The 27471-nt window shown below is 36.6% G+C and overlaps 1 protein-coding gene across 1 annotated transcript; it reads right to left on the bottom strand.

Moving 5' to 3' along the window:
- Nucleotides 1-843: 843 nt before the first annotated feature.
- myo (myoglianin) lies at nt 844-13362 on the bottom strand. Its single transcript, XM_066406019.1, has 3 exons — nt 12445-13362; nt 3138-3520; nt 844-2636 (listed from the first exon to the last, which is right to left on the bottom strand). The coding sequence occupies exons 1-3, from the start codon at nt 12905-12907 to the stop codon at nt 2259-2261; spliced, it is 1224 nt and encodes a 407-aa protein (XP_066262116.1). The 5' UTR covers nt 12908-13362; the 3' UTR covers nt 844-2258.
- Between the last annotated feature and the right edge of the window lie 14109 nt (nt 13363-27471).

Here is a 27471-nt window from a genome sequence, read left to right on the forward strand (position 1 = left end):
TGTATCACGCAAATTTCGTATAATTAAGTCAGATGTGAGTTTCACACAGGAAGTACGTAGGTATATTTTACAGAAAAGAGACATTTGGGCTCTTAAGTGATAAAGCCCAAAACTGCAACAATGTAGAGAGAGTTGCATCTGCAAAGTTTTTTGGGTTGCCTAGCTTACGAGTAAAAGGGGAAATTAAGTGGAGGACCATTTTTACGTCATTCTGACATTAGGGATATTTTTAACTTTAGTTGTGTTTAGGGTCTTTAGGGGTATCGACGATGGGCTCTGCAACGAGACCTACATACCCCTAATCAGATCATTTTCACTTTCTTTACGTTTTTCGAGATAAACCTGCCAGAATATCTAAAAATCCTCAAATGACCACTTTAAAATATCTGTCGCTTGAACATGGGTTTTTGCTTAGAAAGTGGGCTAAATATTTTTATATTTTCTCATAACTTAAATTCAATATACTCAGAGACTTTCTCCCATGAAAACAGTCCTCGCTTATGTTTGTTTACAGCGTGGAGCAGGGCAGAATCTCTTGAAGCTCAACGATTTCTTGCACTAAACATTAGAGCCAAGTCTGTTTTGTGGCGAATAATAATTTTAAAAAAATTAATAATGAGATTAATTATTGACATATTGAGAGACTGATTATATCCCCTTTTGGAGGAGGGTTCGGAAAGAACAATATGTTAAACATATCCTTAAAAAAATATTTTTGAAGTTTCGAACATATGATATTGATATGACGTCAAAATGATTTATCGATACGATAAAAGCACAAGGACTCGTTTTGTGGTAATGTCAAATTTAAGGACTGCGTTCCTGGTTTAAGAAAACACAAAATAATTTTTTGTAAATTTATTTGAAAAAATCTCATTATACACTGGAATAAAATGTACAATAGTTGCTAAGCGAAAAAATGACTCACTACTACAACAGGCAAAAATCAAAATTCACATGATATAAGTATAGGGTATGAAATAGCTAATAAGAACTAAATATTAGTTACTAAAATTTCGAAATTTGCCCCTCTTTTTACCACATAAACGATCAATTTACAAAATGGTAAACGTTATCCTAGCATTAGAGATCTATTTAATTTGTATTGATATACGTCATGGTTTCAATTTAGTGTATCTATTCCTGCACAAAACTAGTTCTCGCTTCCTCAAAAACGCGTCTTAGCAGCTAAAATTTACAAGAACTATGTTACAAAATTGATAGTGCCGTTTTCAATACGTCAAATCCTTATTAACAAATTTTGATTCTTTATCACATTTCCCGATCCCATAGTCCCACACTAAAATAATAATATCTAAGGCATGATATCACAAAATTTTGTTAATCATCAGCGTATAATATTCGATCAATTGTACTACAAGTTTGTTTAGTTTTTGTACGTTTTCTACAAAATTTCCTATATTAATTAAATGCAGAATTTCGCTTATTACCATATTAATAGATATAGAATATTCGATGTCCAAAATATATGCATTATTCTCGTCAAAAGATTATACAAAAATAGATGCTAGAAGTTCAATATAACACCACATCAAAGATAATTTTTATTGGCCATAATGGTGGGTTATAGTTTGAGAAAAATGTCCTATCAAAAGTTTTCAGCCACACATGCGACAATAACAAATAAGAGATCTGACTCTTACGGCACATTAGTCCCCCAAATACCATTCTTTGAATAATTTTTAGGTGCAAATTATTAATGTGCTGTCCACTTAGCTTTGTACAACTAACTACAAGCTAATATCCATAGAAACGAGCTTGGTATTTAAGTTAACAGCACGTTAGTAGTTCGGCCCTTAGGGAGACATTAAGAACGTAAGTGTCAGTGATCTTTGAAGCTCCGTTAATACTATCAGTAGTAATTACTGCCGGTTAAAATTACCATGGCAACAATGGGAATATTTCAATAAATGCCTCAAAATTTCGACAATAAAGAGTACTTAATAAAAGCGCCTAAAATTAGCCCTTATCTCCTAATATATCACATTTTTACAGACAACTAAAAAAATCAATCATAAATTAAGTAAATTATGATATATTTATAGGTTTCAATACTATTTTTCGATGGGTTCAGAGCGGCGAACCCTATTTCCAGCTATTTGAGTCTAAATGGAGATTCTATTAACCACCAGAGATTCCTTTAATTTTCTTTCACCAAACTATCTTCAGAGACTCTCGACACAATGGTGAACGCGAACTAATTGATTATTTCACCTAAAAGACTCGAAGGGTGTTTATTATGAACACCCGCATCTGTCCACCACCATTCCGGGTAAACTACTCAGCACTACATTCGTTTTTTCATCGAAGTACAGCATGGACATGGGTGACATCTTCCGTGGGGCGCAGCAAGGCGCCGCTGTATTCGGTTGAGACATCTTCACCAAATGGGTGTGAGGGTACTTTTGCAACGTCATAATCTGGCACTCCCCGGAGCACATGTGGGCATCATATCGCTTGGGGGCAACGATGAAATCCAGCCCAATTTCCACAAAGTCTACCACGAAGCTGTAGCGGCAGCACAGGGGCTCGTTGGATTTTTCATCGCAGTTTAGACCGGAATTTCGGCGCTTGCGACGTTTGGGTTCGGTTACTGAGGTTTCCACGTAAGGGGCCTGGAAGAAAAGACGTTCGTGAGGAAATGGTGAGTGAGATTTTACTGAAAGTTTAGCTAAAACATGCACATTCTCGGAGTTCCAACATTGCCACTATTTCGAGCAAAAAGGGTGGCTGTAAAGGTCACTAATCATGGTTGCATAATACGGATATTTATAGCCTAATCATTGATAGGCATATTTTAACAGGTGTGGGTCATCGGCAGTTCAACTGACCCAATTAGCGCTAACATAATTGCACAAACAAATCTAGTTATAGAGCGCTATTTGTACAATGAAGATTTTCTTCTCGACGTTGAGGAATCCATGTCAATATCAGTTAATTAATAAAAAGCATTTTTTGTGTTTACTGAATGTAATGAGACGCGATAGCGACTTATCGGTGTCCTTTATGAATTTAAATAGCATCGTAAGTATGCGTATCATGGTGGTAGTACAATACAATGTATGTGGGATATTATTGCACATTTGCATCCGCAGATAGCTGCAACCGGAACTTACCTTCGATTTCTCAGTATTAACATCGGTAACTGCAACCTTTTTCCCATTAACTGTGGCATTGATCACAAATCCGAAATTCTCCCTCTCGTTTTTGAACCATTCCCCCACAGTTTGAGTCAAATCGGCCTGCAACCATTTGCCCCTACCCATAGGCTGAGGCTCTTTCCAATTGGCCACTTTAATGAGAGAAGGGGGATCTGAGCGATCTCCCGGTTTCAGCACCTTGTAGATCTCGATAACCATATCCTGCTGCGATGACCGTCTATCTGAGCCTCGCACATAGAAGTTCAGGGTGGAGTTGGCAACGTGGAATTTGGTTATGCTGTCCGAGAAGGGGAAGTGGAGAATGTCGTTGGCTTTCCAGCTGTGTCGCAGACGTGGATCTGAAACAAAAAGAAACGTCCTTAAATTACCTCAATCCGGAAACTTTCTACTTCCGTATATAGTGAAATTTACAACGACTTTCACTTCTTTGCAAGTCAATGATGGCGTGCCATTTATGCAGTTTTACCCTCGCGAGGGGTTGCACGGTTGCCAGTGGACGCGGTCATTCTTTAATTGCCATGAGATTTGAATTAAGTTAGTCAGCTACCTAACTTCCTATTACCTGCAAGGCATTCCCCATTGCTAATATCTGAGAGTTTGAGGGAAATTTTCATTGCGAGGATTGCTCGGGACTAGCTCCAAGTGCGTGCGAGACTGCAATGGCAACAAGGCATTCATTTTAATTAAACATGCAAATAAATAGTCTTAAAAACGTCCATTGTTCAAGTACAGTGCGTAAAGGTTTTCTCGGAAATACTAAACATTTCAATTGTGTGTAATTGTGGCGTTAAATAACAGTTGTCTTGTAGTGGCTTGGAGCACGCGAAGTCCAGGAAAACCCTTATTCTTTTTTCCCTATATTCAAATGTTTGGAATGAGCACCTCAATTTCGAAGACCCAATAAGTCCTTTGTGAAATCGAAATACACAGGGGAATAATAAAAGTGTAAACAGAACTGTGTAGTTTTTCTCTTAGTGTTCGAATTTACATCCAAAATTTGAAAACACCATTACTGAGGCTGGAAACGTCATGGGCCACATCCTGGTCACCGGAGTAACCGATTGTTTTAAAAAATGGCCAGTCGACGTAATTCTCGTTAAAATTTGTGTTCGTTTTTGCTCAAAATATCCGTTAAAAGACTCGATTCAAGTGAAATTTGTACTGTGCTTGCTTGCTGTAGTCCTCATGGTGGAAATCCTGATGTTTTTTTGCAAGGTTAGTAAAAAGCCCGAACTTTCGAGCATGTAGTTTTTAAGAACGTTAATCTGATGTTTAAAACCTGCAAAGTAATTGTACGTTGTAGTAAAAAAAAACAGATTTCGTTGAGAAAAGGCATAGTTTTCAAACCGTAATCCTCTTTAACGCAAAACGGTGTAGCATCACCTCAAGTGTTACTGAATGTAAGCTACCCCTAACGGAAACAACCTAAAAGAAGGTTGTAATTAAAGAAACATCGTATTTAGCAAATGCCGCCATTTTGAGATGACATCGCGAGTGATGACCCAGCTCACAAATATACAAGACGTCAGACGTAGCTAATTTGGCCGTCATAGATTAGCCCCTAATTTGCCACAAAGGGACAAAACTTTAATTAACAATATTCCATACTTTATAGCATAGATTGTGAACTTATAAAATATGTGAATCACTGAAAATTTCTTGCCTCAATTACTGATGAATGACACTTAAAAAAAGTCTCAACGATTGAGATAGGTGTGAGGCCTTACTCTCAAACAGAATAAAAGAAGATGGAAGTAACAATGTTACATTAATTTCATCTAGATCGTTGCTCCCGCCATTATTTTAATATTTGACTAGGGTCTGCCGTCTCCATGCCCAAGAGGAAACCTATTCAAAATTCTTAAAACTGCGCATGTAAAACCAGAAACTCGCAAGAAAACTTGTTAATGCCGAGTTGTTGAATCATAGCTTAAGCTCGGCTCAGCTTAACCCGACCGTCACATACATGCGAAATTTGTTTATATCAGGTTGCTGATATTTTCACAGCAATGCATTTCGAGGACGTCGAAATTTACGAGGGTCTGGTTTAGGTGAATCGAATTTAAATCATGATTCAACAGCTCTACCACAATTTTCAACTTAATTTCAATTTGTCTGTGTGAAATCTTAAAACTGATAATTATGAATTTCATAGCAGTCAATTTAATTTGAAACTTTAATTTCGAAAAGTTTTCTACAAAATTTCAACATCTTTGCGTAGTCAATGTACACAAAATAAGGGAAAAAAAATTAATGACTAATCGGTAAAATGTGTTATGTTATTCAAGCACCAGCAGGCTGTTTCAATATGAGAAGAGTAATTGACTATCGTCCGTTCATTCCTTGCAACTACTTAAGAAGGCAATAAATTTGAGTTATTTGCGTTCTTTAAAGGTCAACACCAGAGTGCAAATGACCTATAAATTGCACTATTTTCAAATGCAACACTGTGGGACCGCAGTGGTGCCTAAATTCGAGCACATCCGGCACCCGGGTTCAAATCCTTTATTTGTAATTATATAAGTAACGACTTTGTTTTCTTTTATTTTGTTATTTTGGCATCAACGGCCTGTGGGTCAATTGAACACTTCCTCGCTAAGTTCCCATAAAACAACCGAAGAAAGCCCTCAATGAATTCATGTAAAAGCCAAATGAACAGTTTCTTGTCAAAATGGTGCAGCAAAATGGTGTTTATTGATGCGTGCACTTCTGAGTTTTCACGAAGAGAAAATTGGGAGAAAATCCGTCCCTGTTCATTCATCTTAATATAAATTAGTCGCAAGTGTTTGGACATTCGTACACCGCTTATTGCCGTACTTTACAAGATAAGACTTAGGATTTAGTGTCGTTTTTGCCCATGTCAATAACGCGTATATAAATATGTATGCCGAACGGGTGTGTGTGTGTGGCAGTTCGGCGGTAAAGTCATCTTAAAGTTTAATAGTTTCGTTCTCTGTACAGCGCGAATTAAATATACACTTTGGGAGGTCCCGAGCGAGAGTAGATGCGGCTTTCGCAATAAGGCTTCGAGGTGCATTAACAATGAATTTCTTTTCGTTCCTCGGAACGCGGCCGATTTTTACTGATTGCAGCCCAAAAAATTGCCAAATGTAGGACTAACTTGGGGGCCATTTTGAAATCAATGTCAAAACCGAAAATTTCAGTTTCAACTGCTGTCAGTAAATGCTCGAGTTGAGATCGCCTCAGCGTTCAAAATGGCCGAACTTATACTTCAATTTGATTGAATAATTGTATCAGCGCAATTAAATTAGCTTTTAATGGACCAGCACTACGTGAGTGTTACTTATAGTCTTCGATATTACCTAGGCGACATTTTTATCCGATAATTCACATTGCTGAAATGTTGAATTGGGTTACTCGCCAAGCATTGGGTACGACATACCTCACGTAAAACGCGGATTATTAACCTATCCTTCTAAATTACTTTGTACGTGAAAGACTGATGGTTCAGTCTCATAGACATAATTTCCCGACTGAAGACAAACAGGGAGCCTGTTTCACAAACGTCACACATTCAATATTAGCATGAATCATTAAAGGACATAAATAAGGCTTTGTACAAACGCGTATACAAACGCGAGGGTAATAAAACTGAAGAGCATCAATGCCGGCCCGAGTGTCAGAGGAGGCAATAAGTGTACCATGAGCGTAATGTGTCAGTGTTAAATGCTTGAAATTACGGTTACTCACATCATACCAGGCCATAATCTTTGCCATTGGATGCATTTGTTCCGCTGCCCTAAAGCCCACATGAAAAATGCTTATTTGAGGTTGGTCCATGACGAAAGTTCAAAGGTCCACGTGCAAAACTTAATCCCATGTTATATAATTGTAAGTTGAGTATTATCAACGAACAAAAATGTAAATTAAAATTTATCTTAACGCATTTTGTTGGGTAATAGCCGGTCGTAGATATTACATATTTTATAATATAAGTAATCATTTTCTGTTATAATTTGAAGTAAAAAAATTGTGCTTGTGGCTATTTGAATTTAGAGTCGAAATGTTCCTGTTTTGACACTACTAATTCCTAATTTCAATTAAAAGAGCACAAAATAAGATATCGCAATTCGAGGTTCGGATTCATAATGGCAATTTAATTGGAAAACAGTGGCAGCGAAATCGAAATCACGGATATCGTTGATGAGCTTTAGGAATAAAGGTGCTACGAAACATACTGAGGAAATCCTGTAACAGATCCTAACTTCCAAATATTAAATTTAATGCCAAAATTACTTCGCATTTCTCCCACTAGTAGTCGCATTTTTTAGTCAGATTTCCCATTAATGCTATATCGCACGTAACGTTTCCCTAATAGATGTATACCCCTCTGGACCTGGTGATTAGATCAGAGGCAACAAATACAGCAATAGAGTGTGTACTCTTGGGCGGTTACGCAAATTTATATCCAGTTCTCTTGACGGAGAGTGAATTTTTGCCAACCTCTCTTAAACCCTCAAACTTTCTGAGCGACGAAAAATATCCGACAGTGGGGCATCCTCAAACATCGTGGATCGTGATGGATTCAGGTGATACACCGATGGCTCCTGGTTGGAGAAACTGTTTAGAGCTGATGTCTGTACTAAGACTGGCTAAACCGAAAGGCATCACTAAATAACTAACACAATGTCCCTAATACTCTTAAAAATTCGAAAAATTGTTCTTCACTTGTAATATTGTACTTGACCAAATAGACCTTCTAAAGCACTAAATTTTACTTTGAACAATCACCTAACTATTGAGTGTAGTGGCATAGCAAAATAGTATTTACAGGTGATTAACGAACTTTTGCTCTGGATAGTCATGCTACCGTGTTTCATGCTGGAGTACTTTGTCATTCTCGCATATTCAAAGGATAGTCTGAAGTGCCAAAAGATGGCAAAATCAACATGTGCCTCAATAATAGGGCTATCAAATTGGCCGTTGAGGCGTGATCCAAACTGGCCCTCGAGTATACAGGCATCCTGTGAAGTTTTCGGGAAAAGCAACAAAGCAGATGTTCCTATACAGCTGGACAAGTGCCCACCGCATGTGGTGGGCTATAGGGAAGATATTGCCAGACCAAATATCAAGCGAGCAAGGCATCTCCTTGGACTCGAAAGGATGATCATGAGGATGGTGGCCAGCCCGCTGACTGACCACCGTCATGTCTGTGGATGCTTTGAAGACGACGAGACATCTGGACAAGTGTTGGGTGTTGGCGGACTGTTTCAATAGACTCGGCTTCATCAAACGACAGGACTACTGTAACTACATAGACCAGGCATGACTGCTTCATGTGGCAAAGAGATAATTTAATTTATTAAGAGAAACTTGAGCTTGGCAAATTGCATTTTCATTGCCCCGATGTATGAAAAACACTAGGACAACCATCTGGATTTGCGTAGCACACCATATAACACCCATGTCATACACGCCCTCTCTCAACTCCATGTTGAATCTGAAAGATATTTAGACAATCAGTCATACATTTTTAGACATTACCATATACCAGGACAATTCGTAAAAGTTGTGATTATTAATTATTTAAACGTTCTACTGTGGTTATGGTAATTATGTGAAACTGCGTTTAATGAAGTTTCTTTGGATAAAAAAAAGTTAAGTGAATAATTGGCAGGTCATTGAATAAATATTGTGAATAAATTTGTGTCAGCTGCGCCTCCATTTTCAGCCAAAACAACGCATTGTGATTTCTCATGAAATAAAAATTTGACGCTGTCCCCATAGACAAATTCTTTACATAAAATTGGAAATATCCAACACAGCTCCCCGCTTGCAAAACCTACGAAATGCTTGACCAATTTCATACCTGACGGTGTAAACGTACCCAATTTCAACTCGTCCATGAACCTGGTTGTTCAATAAAATCAAATTATTATCGCAAAATAAACGTCCCTTTTATTGTTTGTTGTCTTCTGAAATGCATAGCGCTGAATAGGGGTCACTTGCATCGCGATTTAAGCGCATTTTCCAGCCTCCGGTTAAAACGTAACTTTCTGAGGTTGCCATAGGGCTGAGATTGATTACATTGCATAAGGTTAAACAAGTAAAAGTTGTCACTCTCTCTCTGTGTTTAGCCTTCGCGGATAAGAGGATAAGAGTACAACGAAGGGCACATGCCCGCTTTTTATTGCTTCGAGTAACGTTTCTCTTGGATTTTTTCTCATTTAGTCAACGCATATACGTTCGGATCATTAAGCCTCGGCTTGGCAACAAAGCAACGTTTTTCATAATTTCCTTCAAGTACACATTGCTGAATGAAAACTGAGTCAAGGACAAGTCAATTTGAATATTGCACGCATAAAGGGGCACATAATGTTTACGTGTATATCAAAAGTGCTGCGAATAAGCCATCAGTTTCCATATCGAAGAGTTATTTGATTGCAAAAGAAGGAGAAAATTTGCATTGGCACAGGTCAAAAAATAAATACCTATCAATTTGTTCCCGTTTGTTATACATCATAGGCGTAGATTAAATAAGCTGCACTTAGGTGTGAGCCGGAAAAATGCCATAAAACAATCTTAAAAGGATTTTAGTTGGGCAAAATACTTAATCAAATTTTGTGGCTGAAATGGGAAAACCCACATTTAGCTTCAAAAATAACGACCCATTGGACACGGCCATGATTAAATCCTAAAATAAAACGTTACAATCATCAGACAAAATGCTAGACACCTATCATTGATGAATTGATTTGGCCTAGACTTTCGAGCCGGCTTACTAACGGGCTTAGGCCACTACTAGACATTTGCTTATTGTCACCGATAATACTACTTTTCCTTTCTCTCAGGCTATGCAACATGATTTTCGATAAAATTAATAACGATCAATCATAACACCAGCAAAGCCGAGATTTTTTTAATTAGGAAATTAACTCTAGGGCAATCGGCAACATTGTGTGAAATAATAAATGGGAATGTAAGGTGGGTTGCCTGCAATTTCATGTGTACATCTAAGGGCAATATTGCCGATGTTCGCCTTAGATATACTTTAGGAGGTTGATTTAATGGGTGACGATAGTCCTTAAAAGAAGCCCTAATTAAGTGGTGATTTGCTTGTCTTTCTCGTTATTTAAAAAATTGAAAAAGCATTGAAAATGTGATTTGTCGCCAAAAACTGACCGATTGTCGACTTTCTTAATGTAGAACTATTTAGCCGACGCTGGTGACTCGCTTGTGCAAAACAATACATTTATCTTTTATTGAGATTAAAGTAAGAACTATCGGGCAAAATTATGACAGATCTATTTTTAACAGGTACGATGAAGTTCAATAATTTGATTTGATCGACGGTTATTTGTGATATGCATCGTGGTAAACGGTGCAACACGCCAAACAAAAATATCGCACCGATCTTGAACTTTATTCGTATTTTTATTCGGAGATAAGAGTGGGCGATCTTCGTCAAATGACGTGAACATCCAAAGCGTAATCTAAGATGTTGTATACTTAAAACATTTATTTATGGAATTGTTCAATCGTTTAACATGTGAAGATATGTGGGAAAGTTAGATATACGTGATGGGGATTGAACTAAATAGAATTTTGATCCTTTTAAAAAAAATTGATGGTTTCTCCCAAAGTTAATTTTCACTTTTTTAACTGCTCCATACAATTTTTGCACCTATCCCCACATTAATTTTTATCAATTTTTTGAGGTTTATTTATTTTGCTTTTATATTTCGGTTGGAGAGGTTTAAAATCAAGGATAACAATTACTATTGTTAGTTCAAGATCCTTATTAATCAATGGTCGTTTTAAAAAACCTTCTATAATTCTCCAAAAGTCAAAAACAATTTAAAAAATGTCAGCCTAACAATTTCCATGCATTTAATCAAGGAGCGAAAATTTTAGATGAAGCATGGTCGGAATGTATCATTGATAATCCAGTAATATTGCTAGATTTGCCGCCAATGAAAACTAAAGAAAATGACATTTTTATGGTTAGCTGAAAATATGACAGATCTGTCAAAACCAAAGGTCTTGGTTTTTGTTTGTAAATTGCATCGTCCAAGCCACATCTTATGTTATTCACATTAAAGTAATTCCATTAACAGATACATTATCGATAACAATGGTTACAATAGTCAGACCGTTAATAACGATCACAGGAAAATTCTTCATTAAATGGTAACAGTGAGCTGTGCTTTTGTATCAAGGATTAGAGTTTGACGTTACTTATCAGGAACTAGCACATTCTGCCAATAAAAAATGATAACTGATCAAGTACATAGGTAGTCAGAATGTACCAGGTGTCCAGTTTAAGAATTTTGGTGTTAATTTAGTCGCATATAGTTAATCTAGTAGATAATCACATATTTACAAGACAAGAAAGCTTCTTGATTAAATAGCAACAGGCGTGCAACTCTTTTGTTTTAAAACAATTGCGGCTGGCTACAGTTTGACGTAATCAGTCAAAGAGGAGCAAATATTCCCAAATATACATAATCTGGGACACTTCATGCCAGATTTTCCCCATTCTTAAAAATATTTTTAAGTACAGGGCGGCTCAAAAACGTATAGTGTACCAAAATTATATTTTCTAAATGATACGCATAATTCTCTCAGTGTTATGATCTCTATGCATTCTATTCATAATTTTACATGTCCTATATTTTAAACATATTCGAATTTATTTAAAAGTAAATTTTCTAAAAATTTTGTTGTTGACATGGTTGACAGGGAATCAAGATCTTGTACGTCATTGTTCTTTGAATTCGGGTATTAATGATGTCACAACCAAACCACCTTGGACATACAAGTTACCTGTCCAAATCAGGTAACTTTGGACACTAACACATACCAGTGGCGGGCAATGATTCTCTTCATCAGAGATCAGATTTCTTTTAGCTTCTAGTTCATAAATATTTTTAACGTTGAATGAGATTCACAAATCGATTCGCTTCGTATATTTTGTGTCAATTTTTGAATCATGAAGAATGTGAAGAAATGTGTCAACTTGCCTGAAATTTAACTCAATTTAGTGATATCAATTAATTAGCGGAGTTCCATGAAAATTCCCCAATTTGCTAAAAACCTGAACTCAAATTCATTAATCCGCAAAAAAATCGATAAATTAAAATCGCCAACTTTGAAACGCAACTAGTCAGCAATATTATCACCGTTTCCTGCATTTAGCAATAAACCGAATATTTCGTTGTTCATCTAATTCGAAGCGATTAATGAACTTTAACGTAAACATTAGAAAAGCGCAGAATTTTAAGAAATTTTTTGTACTTACAGCTTTCCGCCCATGTCAGCACCTTCTGGGTCCTGACATGAAAATCGTCATCCTCCTCGGTATAGGTCACTCCGATTTTGTAAGGCTGGTCACCCTGCATCCCGTGCTCCTCTTCAATTTGAGCCAAGTAATGGGCCGGCACCTGGGGGAGGACTTTGCCGGTGATGTTAGGAGGTTGGCTGAAGCCCATCCGTTTCAGGATCTCTTCCTTGATGATGGCCAAGTTCCTGTCTTTCAATTCCTCCCTGTTTTTGCAGCGCGAGCAACCCCCGGTGGGCGCAGGTGAGGCGGGCACCGAAGGGTAGTCCTCGTCCAACATTCGACTATAGTCTTTTTTTTGGATTTGGTTGTGGTTCGAGGGCTTCGCCCCTTGTATCGTGAAGGGCAACACCGATACGATTAAAAAGAACTTGACGAATTCGATTGTTCTTATTTGGGGTGGTTTCGAGAGCGAGGCAAACATAGTTTTAGTATCACAAATTTTTGACTTTTAAAACGCCCAAATAAGGGAGAGTTCTAGTTGCTTACGAAAGTTACACTAAAGCAGTCGGTTTCGACATCGTCGGTCAAACATCTTCACTACACCAAGAAAAAAAAACGTGTTTTTTTTTCGTTGAGAATCACATTTACGCAAAAAAAATCAGCCTTAAGTCGGTATGCCTCACTCGGTTGTGGTCGGAATTTGAGAGATCGGGGAAGGCAGATTTCGAAAGAACTTTCGAAAGTGGCGCGCCAACCAACAACTCGCCTGTGTGTGTGAGTGTTCACGATTTGAGTGTGTATTAGCGAGCATACTGAAAAATGTACGCTAAGTGACCCTATATATGTGTGTTGTGTAAAGCGCGCTCGCTCACTATTGGTCTAGATGTATCGCGGCGACGAAGACGCGCGAGAAGGCGCTTTTTCGCTTTTTTCGCGCCTCTCGAAGGAGCTTTAAGCTTTTCGGGGGTGGAGAAGATCCCCAAAATCCCCGAAAAAGGCGAATGATATCGTTCAGGAATAGTCATGTGACCTCCTCAGAAAGCTCCAAATTTTAAACCGACTAAGGATATGACTATATAGTAGACACACTAGATTAATCAATATGAATTGGATCAACCTTTGAGCAAAACCGAACTTCTCCGTTAATTGGCAACAGGGCGCCGTTCCGTTGTTTTATGGGAAACATGACGTATTATAGCTTGGCATCAGCTGTCAGAGACCGGAGAATATCTAGCTTTCATATTTCCTCCCTGACCTGCCATAATTTATGAGAATATATCAGCCTTTCTGCATTCGTCTTCGAATAATTAACATTTTTCAAAAAAACTTCCATATAAAACCTCAAAGAAAATCAAAACTTTTAATGACATAGCGGTTGGCCACGGTTTATGTGTTATCGTTACAGTTAAACGTTACGTAAGGGAAAAAACTGCCCTGTGATTTCCTAAATCGTCGAGTCAGGTGCGATTCCATAATCAGAAAAACAACTTCAGTTTAAGAGAATCGTTGTTGGTTTTTGTTTGTTTTGTTTGTTTGATTGTTGGTTGTTATTAATTTGGTGTAAGAAAACGTAAAAAGTTTTTACGTGAGGGTGTTGATTCTTGAGGTCACAAATGATGGATGAAGTGAGGTAGTCAGTAACCTCACTATGATCATCCAGCTCTGCTCGGTTCTTGTGGGAATTTAACCATGCTAACTCAATACGTTGAGAGCCGCATGTCCTAATAGCCCTGCTTAGTAACTTGAGTAATATCTCATTCAGATGAATGAGATAAAAACTTGTCTTGCGGGTACCTAACCATTACGCAAATTCATCCAAGAGATATGCCAGATTAATCCCCAAAATGTCTTAACATATCCATTGTTCATTAAGTGGCCTCAAATTTGAGACGTAGAAGGAAACTAATTATGTTTATTGTACGGGCACCAGCCCACGGTTTAGCTGGAAAAGCGAAAATGAATTTTCCATCGCCTTTGACGATCCTGTATGGACTGCGGGACGACAATAAACAGCATGTAATCGAAATTAAATTCTAGAAGCTAGAAGGATTCTTTCGCGGAAATTTTATGGCAAATGTTTATTTAACCCTTTTAGGTCGGGAAATTGCAATTCCTGGATGCATGAGAAAACAAGAAGAAATTGTTGGAAAATATGGTAGTGGGCAGATTTGAATGATGTAATTTAAGTCTGGCTAAGTGGTTCGCACATTGACAGATCACATCACGTCTCATTAGGTTAATCCGAAATTACCGTTGCCACTTAGTGCAGTTTTGATTTTCTTTAGGATGTTTTGATTTTGTCAATAACAGTTATTTTAAGAGTTTAATAAATGAGCATTTTTATTACACAATTTTGAAAACTTCCCTGCAAACTTATAAAGAAAATTCTAAATTTTAGATAACCGCGTAAAGTATTACCACTGAAAAAGATTTAAATTGAAAGCCTGACAACTCAGCATACTCACTGACAGCTTGCGTCAAGCCTTATTAGACTATATTCGCTTCAAATGACAAAAAAAACGTCGCTCATGGTTGCCATTTTGACATAGAGTCTTGATTTTCCTGCATGATTTTCTAATCTGATCAAAAAGAGGTCTTTGTCAGGCCTTGCGTTTTGTTTATTTGCAATTGAGTCTCGCTTTCGCCCTCAGCATTGTGGTGCCGAGACCGAAACTCACATAATCTCGATCTTGGTCTCGTAGAAGTTATTAGACTCTCGGACTTGGTATCGACCTCAATCAGGAGTGCGAGATCAAGGTTAATTTCGTGTAGCATTGCAAACTGCCGAGACTTCCGGGAGCCTCAATTTATGGTCACGGTATGCCCCAAGGAAGGAAAGAGGAAGATTCGGTCTCAAACAAAAGGTCTTCGTCTTATACGAGATCGACACTAAACTCACGAAGCTCTAAAAATTACTTTTTTTTCTTAATTTGCATTTAGAGTTTTTAGCCAGCGGATTGATAATTTATAGTTTTCGTAAAGGAAAACACATATTTATGTAGTATATTAAGCAGCTTCCTTATAAATCAATAAGAAGCATGGCAACTCAGCATAAGTACTTCCTGACAGCTCACGTCAAGTCCTGGTCAAATTTGCTGTAAAACAAACGAACCACGCCCTGTTGTCATTTCACGCATGGTTAATAAATCCCATGGAAGCAAGGAATTTGCTGTTTCTTTTTTCCTTTTTCCAATCTTTTTTTCAGTGTCTAAGAATTTTTTGGTATTTTTGCTTAGCGTTTTAAAGTCTATTTGTTTCATTATAGGCGTGAACTGCAACCAAACTCCTGTTGCATCTGTTGCCTGATGGTTTCTGCTGGCCGATTGACCATCGTCCGGTCGGTTTTTCGCCGTTTAATAATCAGGTATGACATGAATCTTAAACGATCACATTGCAAACTGTGCGGCCTATTGCACCAGTGCCGTAAGGCCAAACTTCGCCAGAACACATACAACCATCAATATACATGATTTTTCCACCAATTTCTGTAGCAACAAAAACGCTACTTTGATACAATTCTACATACATGATAATTCAAGCAAATGTTTTTAACGACTTTGTTTTGGAAGTTGCACAAATTTGCAATGGCTACGTCAATGGAAAAATCGGACATCGCCTTATACCTTTTGAAGGGGCCCGCACCATATTATCACGTTAAACAGCTTTCTATCTCGTTTAAATTTGGTCCGAGATCGTGGGTGTTCGAACTTGTCAGTTTTTTATAAATTTTTTTGCTTTATTCGCGCTTGCAAGATACTTGCAAGGCTCCCACGAGCATTCCTTGTAAAACGGTGAAAAGAGTTTCAATCTAATACATTTGAAGTGAACCTCCGATCTAATTATTATGGCTGCTCGTAAGCGCATTTGGAAGAAATAAATATTTAAAAAGTGAGTCCTTTTTAAAGCGTTTTTCACCTTATTACCGTTTTCTCATTGTATAACGGAAAGTGATATCCTGTGTACGTTACAGGAGAAAAACGGGCTTATCTAACGCGATCGCGATAAAAAGGCCGATTTGAATCGATTTGAATTTTAAATGCATTCGAAATCTTGCAATAGATCATGGCTAGTATAAATTTATACTTAAAATATTGTTATTCGGAAAGCGTTGCGGAAACGGTAATTTGTATACTTAGGCCATTTTTCAAATTTGTACGCACATGAAAATTGATTTTTTTAATGCCAAAATCAATACGTAATTCATACTAACGATCTGTCGGAGGATTAATGTGAGATCAAGCACAGGGACACGTGCGGTCGTGGGCCTTGAATATCAAAAAGTAGCGAAAAAATCGTCTGGACATTTTTAATTAGTATTAGAAATCGTCGTGGGGCATGGCCGAATTGTGCATAATCATTATCGAGCCATTTTCGATTACCGATGAGAGCAACACCTGCGAAAATGATTGATGTAGAGCACGAATGAAAAAATACATTCATTATTCAAATGTTGAACGTTTCAATGCACAAAAAGACGCTTAATGTAACGATAGAATGATGATACTAGTGGCACTGGGTTGGTTTAAAGTTTGCTGAGTGAAATTTGAGCTTTTTAAATGGAGCCAACTCTAACTTTTCTACTTTTTCAACACACCTTCGTTGATTTGTTTAAAAAATTAAAATGGCTGTAGGTTGAGTGACGTTAACTGTCAAAACGATGTCAATCTCAAAATCAAGCACATTTCTCTCTTTGGCAGCTGACATAATTTTCAAAACTGGAACGTTACAATTTTTGTCACGTTGCTATTTGTTTTTTTTTTGTAACAATGTGAAAATCATTCTCAACATGTTTCTAATCAGGTTAAAATAGCTGATTATAGATAGGTACTGTAAACATATAGGCAACCATTTTGGTTTAAACGGCAACGCCTCCATGTCATAATACGCCCTCTCCATGCTGATTGTGAAAGATTTTTAGGCAATCAGTCATACATGTTTGTTTTTGCCGTATGCGAGGTAAATTCCTCAGTATGTTGTGTTTGTAATTTATATAAAATTTCGCAACTTTATCTGCTGGTATCTTATGGAGTTTTTTTCTAACCGAAAACATCGTTCTCCTATCTAAAGAGAAAGTATCTCATAATGGTAACTTTCATCCCTAGGGATTAAAGTTTTATAGCGACGCTTGGACGCAATCCACCATTCATTGGAGTATTGTGGGAAGTTGATTATTGACGGTTTTTTTCATTTTGTGTATACTTGGCTGTCTATGAGAGAGCCCAGCTCTATCGAAGCACAGCGTGTGCGAATGCGATTAGCGATATTAATAATAATTAAATTGTTTAGTAGTGTAATTACCGTTTGTATCATTCGTGGTAGCAGAAAAAATGTACTTATTTACTCATCGAAAATCATTTTTAATAATTTTAAAAAATTACCAAACTCGGCTTTGCCTCGTTCGGTCAACTGTTTCTCAGTGACGAAAAATATTATTTTCGTTACTTAAAAGTCACAGATAATTTATCGGTCAAATATTCAACCAAATAATAGTAGTCCACGTGTAGAGGGGTGACAGAAGATTATGTCCGCGACTAAATTTGAGGCTCCATGCGAAGCAGAGGACCTTTGTTCGGTCAAGGGCGTAATCTTCTTTTGATACGTGATACGTATAGCGTTTGACGCACAAATGATATTCATTAAATCTTCTACATGTAAGTAGAATGATATTCTACCTAGTTATTCGATTAAAAGCGGTTAAAAAATTAATTGGCGTTATTTTTACTCTACAGCCCGTTGCCGTGAGCGACGGCCCGCAAATATATAACAACGCCCGCTGGTCATAAACTCATTCTTGCTGTCATGGAAACCAAGATGTAAACAAACAGTTTCGATCCATTTGTACCTAAAATAAATTTTCTTGTTGGCTATTTTACAACCCCACTTTGAAGATATAATTATCGAAGCCACTACCTTTATTTTCGAAAAGCATTGGCGAAGAATCGACGAGAAAAGATTGGTGCAAAAGTGAACTCCTCCTTTGCATGTGGATCATGTCCATGTACAGAGTGTCTACTCGAACATACACACCCCCCTTAATTTTTTTAGTTAAAGACTAAGAGAAATGTGTCAAATATCAACATTGTGTAGAATTTTCTTCAGAATTTTATGATGTTAAAGAAAAAATAACTGCACTTCGTCTTTTCGAGATATAATTGAAACTTGAATTGCTTTGATTGGGATACCTTGTATATTATTGTTTCATTATATGTTTGAGCTTCTTCGTTTTAAGTCCAAAAATATATGATTTAATAATAGTTTCTATAATAGCAATCACGCAAATCAGGACTTTCTGTTCCATCAGAATAACGTGATAGAAAAAGAACACCGTGGAATCTATGCGAATATTATGGAACAATACTTCTTCGTTGGCGTGAAAATTAATAATGAAGGAAGCCAATTAAGAACTTTTGTTCCATAATATTTGCATAGATTCCACGGTATTCTTTGTCTAGCACGTTATTCTTATGGAACAGAAAGTCCTGACTTGCGTGAAAACTATTGGAGATAATAGTGTTAAGCCGTATATGTATATTGTGAAATCGGAATGACGAGCAGAAACGTAAGTTTTAGTCATATCTCAAAAAGGTGATGGCCAATTGTGTTTCTTTAAGACCATAAAATTCTTAAGACAATTCTATATAACTTTTAAACGTGACACATTTTCTTAGGTTTTCAAATAAAGTAATTAAGAGAGGTGTACAAGACATCTCAAACTTCATGGTTTTACGGGGTATCTCTTACGGGGTTTTCTCTTTCTTTGAAAACTGACGATTCAAAATATATAATGAGATTATAGTGCAATGTAACCTTATAATCTCCTATATACATCACTATTTTTTAGTAATATACCTGGCTAAATTTTAGAATCAATTATCCTCAAAAAAAGACTGCTCTGTATAGTAAAATTTTCACCCCATTTCTTTGTAAAAACTAGTGTTCTAGTACATCTACGTTTTATTAAGTAGACGGTGAGGTGGGTACACTGGAAGGACCGGACGATGATGAAGCAGAGCTTGCTTCAGACGATGATGTTGTTGAAACAAGGGAAACTGATAGTGAGTGTGAGCAAGATACCGACGAGAATATTGAACAAAATGAGCCACCTGAAAAGAAGCTGAGAGTTCCATTTTTTTTTTTTTTTTTGGTAAGGATGGTACACGGTGGCGAAAACGTTATTCAACAAAAACAACAAGAACCAGGCAAGGAAATATTATTGTTCTGCTTTCTGGTGTAAAAAAATTATGCTAAAAACGCCAAATCAGCACTTGATTGCGGATCACTTTTTTTCACTAATGACATGCTACAGAATATTGTTGATAACACAAATTTATGTATTGCTAGTCTAGCAAATAACTATGCTAGAGATAGAGCGACAAATCCAACTGATGTTGTGAAATAGAAATCAAAGCTCTATTTGATTTGTTATATATTGCTGATTCTCTTAAAAGCAGCAGACTGAATACAAAGGAGATTTGGGATATGGCAGGTACAGGTGTTGAGCGATTCTGGGTAACCATGTCAGAACAACGGTTTAGATTTCTCTTGAGTTGTCTAAGATTTGACAATCTGGCTACCAGAAATGAAAGAAAACAAGCTGATAAATTGGCACCAATAAGAGAAACTGTTGATGCTTTTTTTCAAAATTGAAAAATGCATACTGCATAGGAGCCAATGCCATCATAGATGAGAAGCTCGAGGCTTTTCACGGACGCTGTGGCTTTAAACAGTATTTACCCAGTAAGCCTAATAAATATGGCGTTAAAATATTCGCTCTGGTCGATACATCAACATCATACTGTGCCAATTTAGAACTTTATGTAGGACAACAACTCAATGGTCCTTATAAAGTAAAAAATGATCCAGCTAGTGTTGTTTTACGCCTGGTTGAACTTATTTCTGGATTAAACAGAAATCTTACTTACGATAACTAGTTTTCAAGTATCTATTTGATTAATAGTCTACTTCAAAAACATAAAATTACATTTGTCGGAACAATGAAAAAAAGGGAACTTCCAACAGAGTTTGTTAATATTCGAAATCGACAAGTACACTCCTCTGATTTTGAGTTTCAGAAAAATATAACAATAACGTCATACGTTCCTAAAAGATATAAAAATGTAATTTTAATATCATTTATACATCATGATGATGCTATTGACGGGACAACTAGTGAGCTCTTAAACTCTGAAATAATAACCTACTACTATCACACTAAAGGCGAAGCTGATAATTTAGATAAGCTATCTGCAACGTATCACGTAACAAGGAACACCAGGACATGGCCTATGGCAGTTTTGTATGGTTTACTAAATATGGCCGGTGTAAATTAGTAAATAATTTACGTTGTAAATAATAACGAATTTTCCCTAATAAGATGATTATCTCTGAAGAATCTTGCAATAAAGCTAGCAAAGCAGCATTTGGAGAACGCCGTTCTTTGGAGCGAAATGTGCCACAAGCATTAAGAAAACGGAGGTGGCATTATGCAGGTACTTTTGCTGATGTAAATCCACCGCAAGAACCTATTTCAGGATCTCAAAGAGGTGTTTTTTTTGTTTAAAAGACTCCAAAACTAGGTTCAGTTACGAAATATGTAAGAAATTGGTACGTCTTTCTCACCTTAAACCTTGATGTGCCCCTTGTTTGGAATCAGCCGAAAAATCATAAAATGTAAAATAAGGATATTATTCTTCGTATTTAGTATAATGGTGTTGAACTTACTATCCATTTTTGATTTTGTTTTAGTGAATATAGGCGTGAGCATCTTCTTTGATTTTTAAAAATATTGTTATTAACGTTATTAATATTATAATTGTTTTCTATAATACAAATATGTCACTATTTTTTCCAAAAACGCCTCCCTAAACATATTTTTGATTTTGGCCTATAAGACTTAGCGCCACTTTCTGTGTCACATAAGATTGCGCCACTTCTATTTAGTTAAATCCGTATAACTGGAACTCCCCAATAGATCAATTTCATTATTCATCTAAGTGTTACACTTTAAAGATACCGATGATAAATCAGCCAATAATTGCCTTTCAGCCGTAGTACGCCTATGGATATTGGCCCTCCGTTTTAGTACTTAAGAACTTTGCAAAACTTGCAAACTCTCGCTTGGCCGAATCGTCGCGTTGACATGTCCTTCGTTAATCGAGTTCTTCATTTTTGTAAACCTGATTGATGTGCATTATTTACCAGTGAAGTAAATTACTTCATCACTTTTTCTTAAGTTTGCTATTCCAAGATTCACTACAATAGGTCAATATACAGGGTTTCTTTGAAATTTTTCTCAAAAATTATTGAGGAAATATGTCAAAAACTATTTCTCGTAGGACTTGAACGCCAATATCTGGAAAACCCATAAAGCAATGTGAGGTGAAAGAAAAGACAGTTTTTCAGTCAGATGAAAGGCTGTGTTTTTTTAACTAATATTACACGATTCAAGGGCAATCACTCTCTCACCCCCCACCTCAAAAAGGGCCACCATATTTCGGCCGAAACAAAAACCACTTGATAATCTAACCCGACGCACGCATGTAAATAAATCAAAAACACTAAATTAAGTAAACCATAAAGGAATAATACGATTTTAAAACACACACTGCAAATCTGCGTCTATAAATAGACTGAAATAAATCCTGATATATGATCTAGGTCTATTTTTATCCGACTTATTTATGTGTGTAATTTAAGCTTACAAGATGATTATAGCAGAAGTAATTATGGTTGTGATATTCCTTTGCAGCGATAGCTATTGCGATAGCCCGAGATGCCGAACCGACCGCAACCGCACACAATAATAAAGCGATTTCATAAATTTGCTTCAATGTGCGGATGTTTATTTTTGCCCATTAATATATCGGGTACTGGTGGTACTTCATGGGATACGTGTTCACAAAAATAACGCAGAAGAACTTCTGTCAGCAGCGGAACTGTCAGTTTAATTGAAAGTGAGTCGTTCTATTAGTTTAAAAAGCATCACAACTGTGAGACGGATACTTTCCATGAATGAAATTGCGTTAGGTCTATGTTCACTTATACGGTCTAGGGTCAGGTTAGTTCAGATTGACCCGGGTTAGTGCAGGATTGACACGTCATCCAGATTGTTAATTTTATCAAGAACATTTTCTGAACTAAAATTTCTTTTTTTTTATCAACCTAACGAACTTTCCTAAATTGATGCCTAAATGTTGTGTTGTTAAAGCAAAAAATCCTCGCACATGTTGCAATACAGGACGTCAACAACCTTCCGCGATAAAAAAAAGTCACCCCCCAAGTTTTTTTTCCCCCGAGGTGACAACCGACAAAGCTTAACATATTGCAAACGGTACCTTACGATTATTTCATATCTCCTTTTATCCATTATCCCATTATCCTAATTCTTTTATCTCAAGAAGGACGCTTCTCCATCTACCTGGCCTCTTGGGCCAGGTAAAAAAATCTATTGAAAAAACGCCGAAAAATTCGATTTAAATTAGTGATATGTGAATAATTTAAATTTTAAACGGCTCAACCCTTTTTCGGTTCGCACGAGGGTCAAAAGTTGCTTAATGATATGAAAAAATCAATCTCCGATGAGAGATGCATTCGATTGTGCATCGCGTTTGGATCTTTATTGACCAGCCCGGCAAGTTCTCGAGCTATTATATCGCCTCGTTTTTTTATAATTTTAAAATCGTTATTTTAAACTCTTTTTATTTCACCGTCCTAATTAACTTTGATACGGTCCTGGCGGCCCTTTAGCGCCACGAAGACTGGATACTATTTAAATCTATTTATCGCCATATAAGGAGGGAAAACATCTTCCTATTTTCGGCACCCCTTGAGTGGGGGCACAAAAAGCCGTGTGTGAAGTATTTTTAGTTTTTTTTGTTGGGTGCGCCATTTCCGGGTGCGAGCGCCCTTCTTCCTACCGATGGGTTCATGCCGGGTAGCACGTGTGGTTCGCCAGGAAAAAATACATGTAAAAAATTTTTAAAGGGTCGAGCAACCGTCAAAACACGTGGGAATTTCAACAATAGGTTAACAGCAATTAAGAGAATCCTCGTTAGTATCCAGAACTATGATATCGAAAACAAATTTTAATCGGATAAATTCTCTAATTGCTTTGGCAACGTTGTTGCAGTCAAATGCAAGCGCGTGTTTTACAGGTTGCCTGACATGCGGACAGTAAGCAATAATGCCTTGTTGCCGATTATCCTTTTAACTGCTGTAAATTTCTTAAAATACCGCCTTTTTAGGATCCAAAAATGACTACGTTATTGTTGTTGTTATTCTGATCATGCGCAGACCTACCCGTCAGCGCGTTTGTGCTTATTGAGCATAACGAAATACGCAATTTCCTGACGGATAGCGGAAAACTTGGTTATCCTTGCGGTTATTTGACGCAAGCGCAGTATGTTGTGATTGGTTTGAGTGTTGCAATTAAGTGATAATATCTTTGCTTCCCGTGCAAATAGAGCCAATAAAAACTACATTTTTAGGTTGTTAAGGCATCGTTCGTATAAAGCATTGAGAATGCAAAGACATGTCAAACCGAACAATCTGAGCGTTCAATAACTGTCTACTTATCGTCTACCTGTAATCCTTATCGTTATTATGCATAAAGAAAACCGTTCTTGATTGTAAACCAAAAAATCTCTATTATTATGATTAATCATATGATTTGTTTTATCAAAATAACGTGAGATTACTAAACTTGTGCGTGCCGGTGCTGTTTTGACAAACAATTTCTATCACATTCATCGGGGAACGTTGTACTTCCCAGAGTAATGAATCAGGCCTCTGACCAACCCTCAAGACAGGTGGGAATTTCAACAAAAAGATTGACGTTAATAATAATTAAGGAAACTCATTATTAACGTATCTCAGGCTATAAAATTAAAACAACATTGAAAAATCTTTATCTGAAAATTTCGCTACCAGATCTGCCAACATTGTTGCGTAAAAATGTAAGTGTTTGTTTTACTGGTTGCCTGACCCGTAAGCATTAAACAATAGAGCCTTGTTGCCGACTTTTATGTCGCTTCCTCAAACTTCTTGCACTATTATAACTAATCAAATGATTTGTTTAATCCCGATGTGACGCGGCTTAACTATCTCATTATTTGCATAAACGGTTCACGTACTAATTTGGGTTTTCTAAAATTCCTTTTTACGTATGTACAGACGTACAATACACAGAACCTCTTAGTCATCATTACGCAATTTGTATCAAGTGTCAGTTACAGAATTTGTTCATCACATAGGAAGTCAATAAAAAATAAAATATGAATACAGGATGTCCTGAAATAATAGACCTGTCGTGAATTGACCTGTATATGATGTTCCACGTTTGATCTTTAACATGGAAATGCATCACGTATAGCAAAATTTTAGTTTTAAAAACCGGCTCGGCTTATTTTCCAGGGTTTCTTGATATACCCAGCTTTTTCACCAATATTTCGAATTTCGCAACCATTTTTCTATTGGCTTTAACAGTATTTCGAGAGGTTTTGTTTATACCATTTCAAGGCTTTCTTTGTGAATCGGTTACCTGGCATACGTTCGATTCAGAATATAAAAATTCATCGTATAAACAAATGTGTCCTAAATACTAAATCAGTCATTTTACATAAACTTGCAAATTTTTTTAGAAAATGCTGTCCAATCTGTTTAGAATTCCTCAATAACGTGAATGTTGAAAAATTATCGGCTTGGCATGCAAGACGCGTGTTGCGATTATAAATAATTTATAATTGGATGAAAATGATTATTTGCGAAGGAAATTGTGATCCAGAGGTAATGGAGAAACATGCAAATTTCGTCAAAAATAAAATATTTGTGAAAAATGTTCTGCTCAAAATTGAGACCTCCAGTGACTTACTAAGGGCCAGGAAACCTGAAGATTAACATAACATCCCAAAGATCCATTAATTTAATGTGTTAACGCCCATTTTAGAGACGCCTCTGACTTAAATTATTATGAAAAAAATACATTGAAATTCCGAAATTTAAAAGAATCTTCGAAATTTCCAACTCAAATTGAGAATTCCGGTAGCGTATCGGGAATTTCCTAAGAAGAAACAAAGCTTAAGTCGGCTCTTTAAACTTATCAGTACCTTTTAATATAGAAACACTCCTGATTGAAAATATTTTACCGATATTGAATTTAAGACATTTTTAAGCATTTTGTAAATGGTCATTTCCAAATCAGGTCCTCCAGTGTCATACTAAAAAGTGAGAAACTATTTGTGCATTCAAAAAACCACGAAACCAGATCAAAATCTATTCATTATATTTATTAGTTCCCTTCTGATTATAAATAATTTAACGGAATTAAGGTTGCGAAATTATGTAGTTTTGAACATTATCAACTTAAAATTAAGGTCTCCAGTGGCGCACTAAAAAGTGGAGAAATTGATATTAATAATAAGAAATCCACGCATCAAGATTGAAATATGTTCTTATTTCACAGCTTCACCTCTCTTTTGAGCTGACCATGATAATTTGAAATTGAATTTCAGACATTTTTAAACGTTTTGCAAATGTTGAGCTGAAAATTGAGACCTACTGAGGCGTGCTAAGAACTCGATAATGCTCTGAGGATAAAACATTAACATAAAATTTATCCAAAAAATCCGTCGCCTTTAGTTGATCAACCTTCATTAGAGACTCCGATGGTATGCGATATTTTAACGATTTTGTGACATTTTCAAAATTATTAATCTAAAAGGGAAAGCTGTAGCGGCCTATTTGGTGCTTCGGAGCTGGTCCTTGAACCAATCGAATTTTCATTATTTACTTTAAATTTGTTGCAGCAATATTTTTGGCAAACGATAAAAATGCATGAGGGTTCAATTTCGGTGATCGATTTGAATTGGTAACACATGCAGATCGATTTGGTTGTTCACCTCGAATCAAAGAAATGCAAAAAATACCGTGTGGATGACCCTTTTTTATTTTTGGGGATTTGACAGTCAAATTACCTTAGGTGAGCTTACATACCTCTTATATAATATACCGATAAGGAAATCCCTCCCAATAGGTTCAAAGTAAGGCGTATTTTGTGACGTATTTCTACTGCTCACCACGCATCATTTCAAAAAAGTTGATTTGGTGACGTCGATTTATCAAATTAGACGTATGCGCAGTTAACTCGCTAAGAATATTTCTAAAGGACGATGTCAACTATTTAGGGTTAATTTCTACCATTTACATTATTTTTACATTGCTTCCCATTTATCCAGGTAACCTCAGCCATTGCGGTTGTGACAAGCTTTTTGCGTTAAAAATATGAGCGACACCTTTTATTATGAGTTAGAAACTTTCAAAATGGCTGACGCAGATTTGAAGCAGCGTGGTTAGATGGCGCCACATAAAACTTTTCGGTAATTCCTCGAAAATTTCTTCTCGAACAAAAAGTCCATCTACGTGAAAATCATCAGGAACGACTTTTTGGCGTGCTCTATAAATGTATGGACTCGTTCTACATTCGCAAATTACAATTTCAAAATATATTTATCGAATACGATCAATCGCAAAAAATCGCGTAATCGAGAATTTTAACTTGACAAGCCGAAGAATGAAATTTTCTCACATATCTCTTCGGATGGAAAAAAGTAATAAGAATTGCACATTGGAGATGTTGATTCCTGAACCTGAAGATAAGCCGTAAAGAAATCTATAAATTGCCAATTTGTAGAACGTCTGTTGGATGGCCATATCTCGAAAAACGCCGTAAAATTTGAATATTTTAAGTAAATCAGGATTTAATCCCAAACAAACCAGTGCGTTAAACTGCAATTTTAAGGAAAACACAAGAAAACCCCAAACCGTTCGCATATTCGAGTTCGAGAATAGCGTCCCAATCCGCTGAACAATGTTGGCAGCATCCAAAAAAGGCAAAAGCATCATGGATCAACTTTTTTCTGCTAAATGGATATTGTTCTGTTAGATTAGGTGCAGTTTCATATAGTAGTTTAACGGTGTGTGCCTGATCCACTTAAGAAAAACTACCTACTTCGTACCTGTTTAGTTAGTTTCATTATCTTAAATACGTAC

The sequence above is a fragment of the Euwallacea similis genome, chromosome 2 (genome assembly GCF_039881205.1).
Source record: "Euwallacea similis isolate ESF13 chromosome 2, ESF131.1, whole genome shotgun sequence".
Lineage (NCBI taxonomy): Eukaryota > Metazoa > Arthropoda > Insecta > Coleoptera > Curculionidae > Euwallacea > Euwallacea similis.

Bases quoted from the DNA above. Each gene is read 5' to 3' on its own strand.
- myo (XM_066406019.1), bottom strand. From the start codon at position 12,907: ATGTTTGCCTCGCTCTCGAAACCACCCCAAATAAGAACAATCGAATTC. The intron at 3,521-12,444 runs GTAAGTACAAAA...TTTTTGTTTCAG, and splicing joins GCTGACATGGGCGGAAAGCT to ATCCACGTCTGCGACACAGC. The intron at 2,637-3,137 runs GTAAGTTCCGGT...CTTTTCTTCCAG, and splicing joins TTAATACTGAGAAATCGAAG to GCCCCTTACGTGGAAACCTC.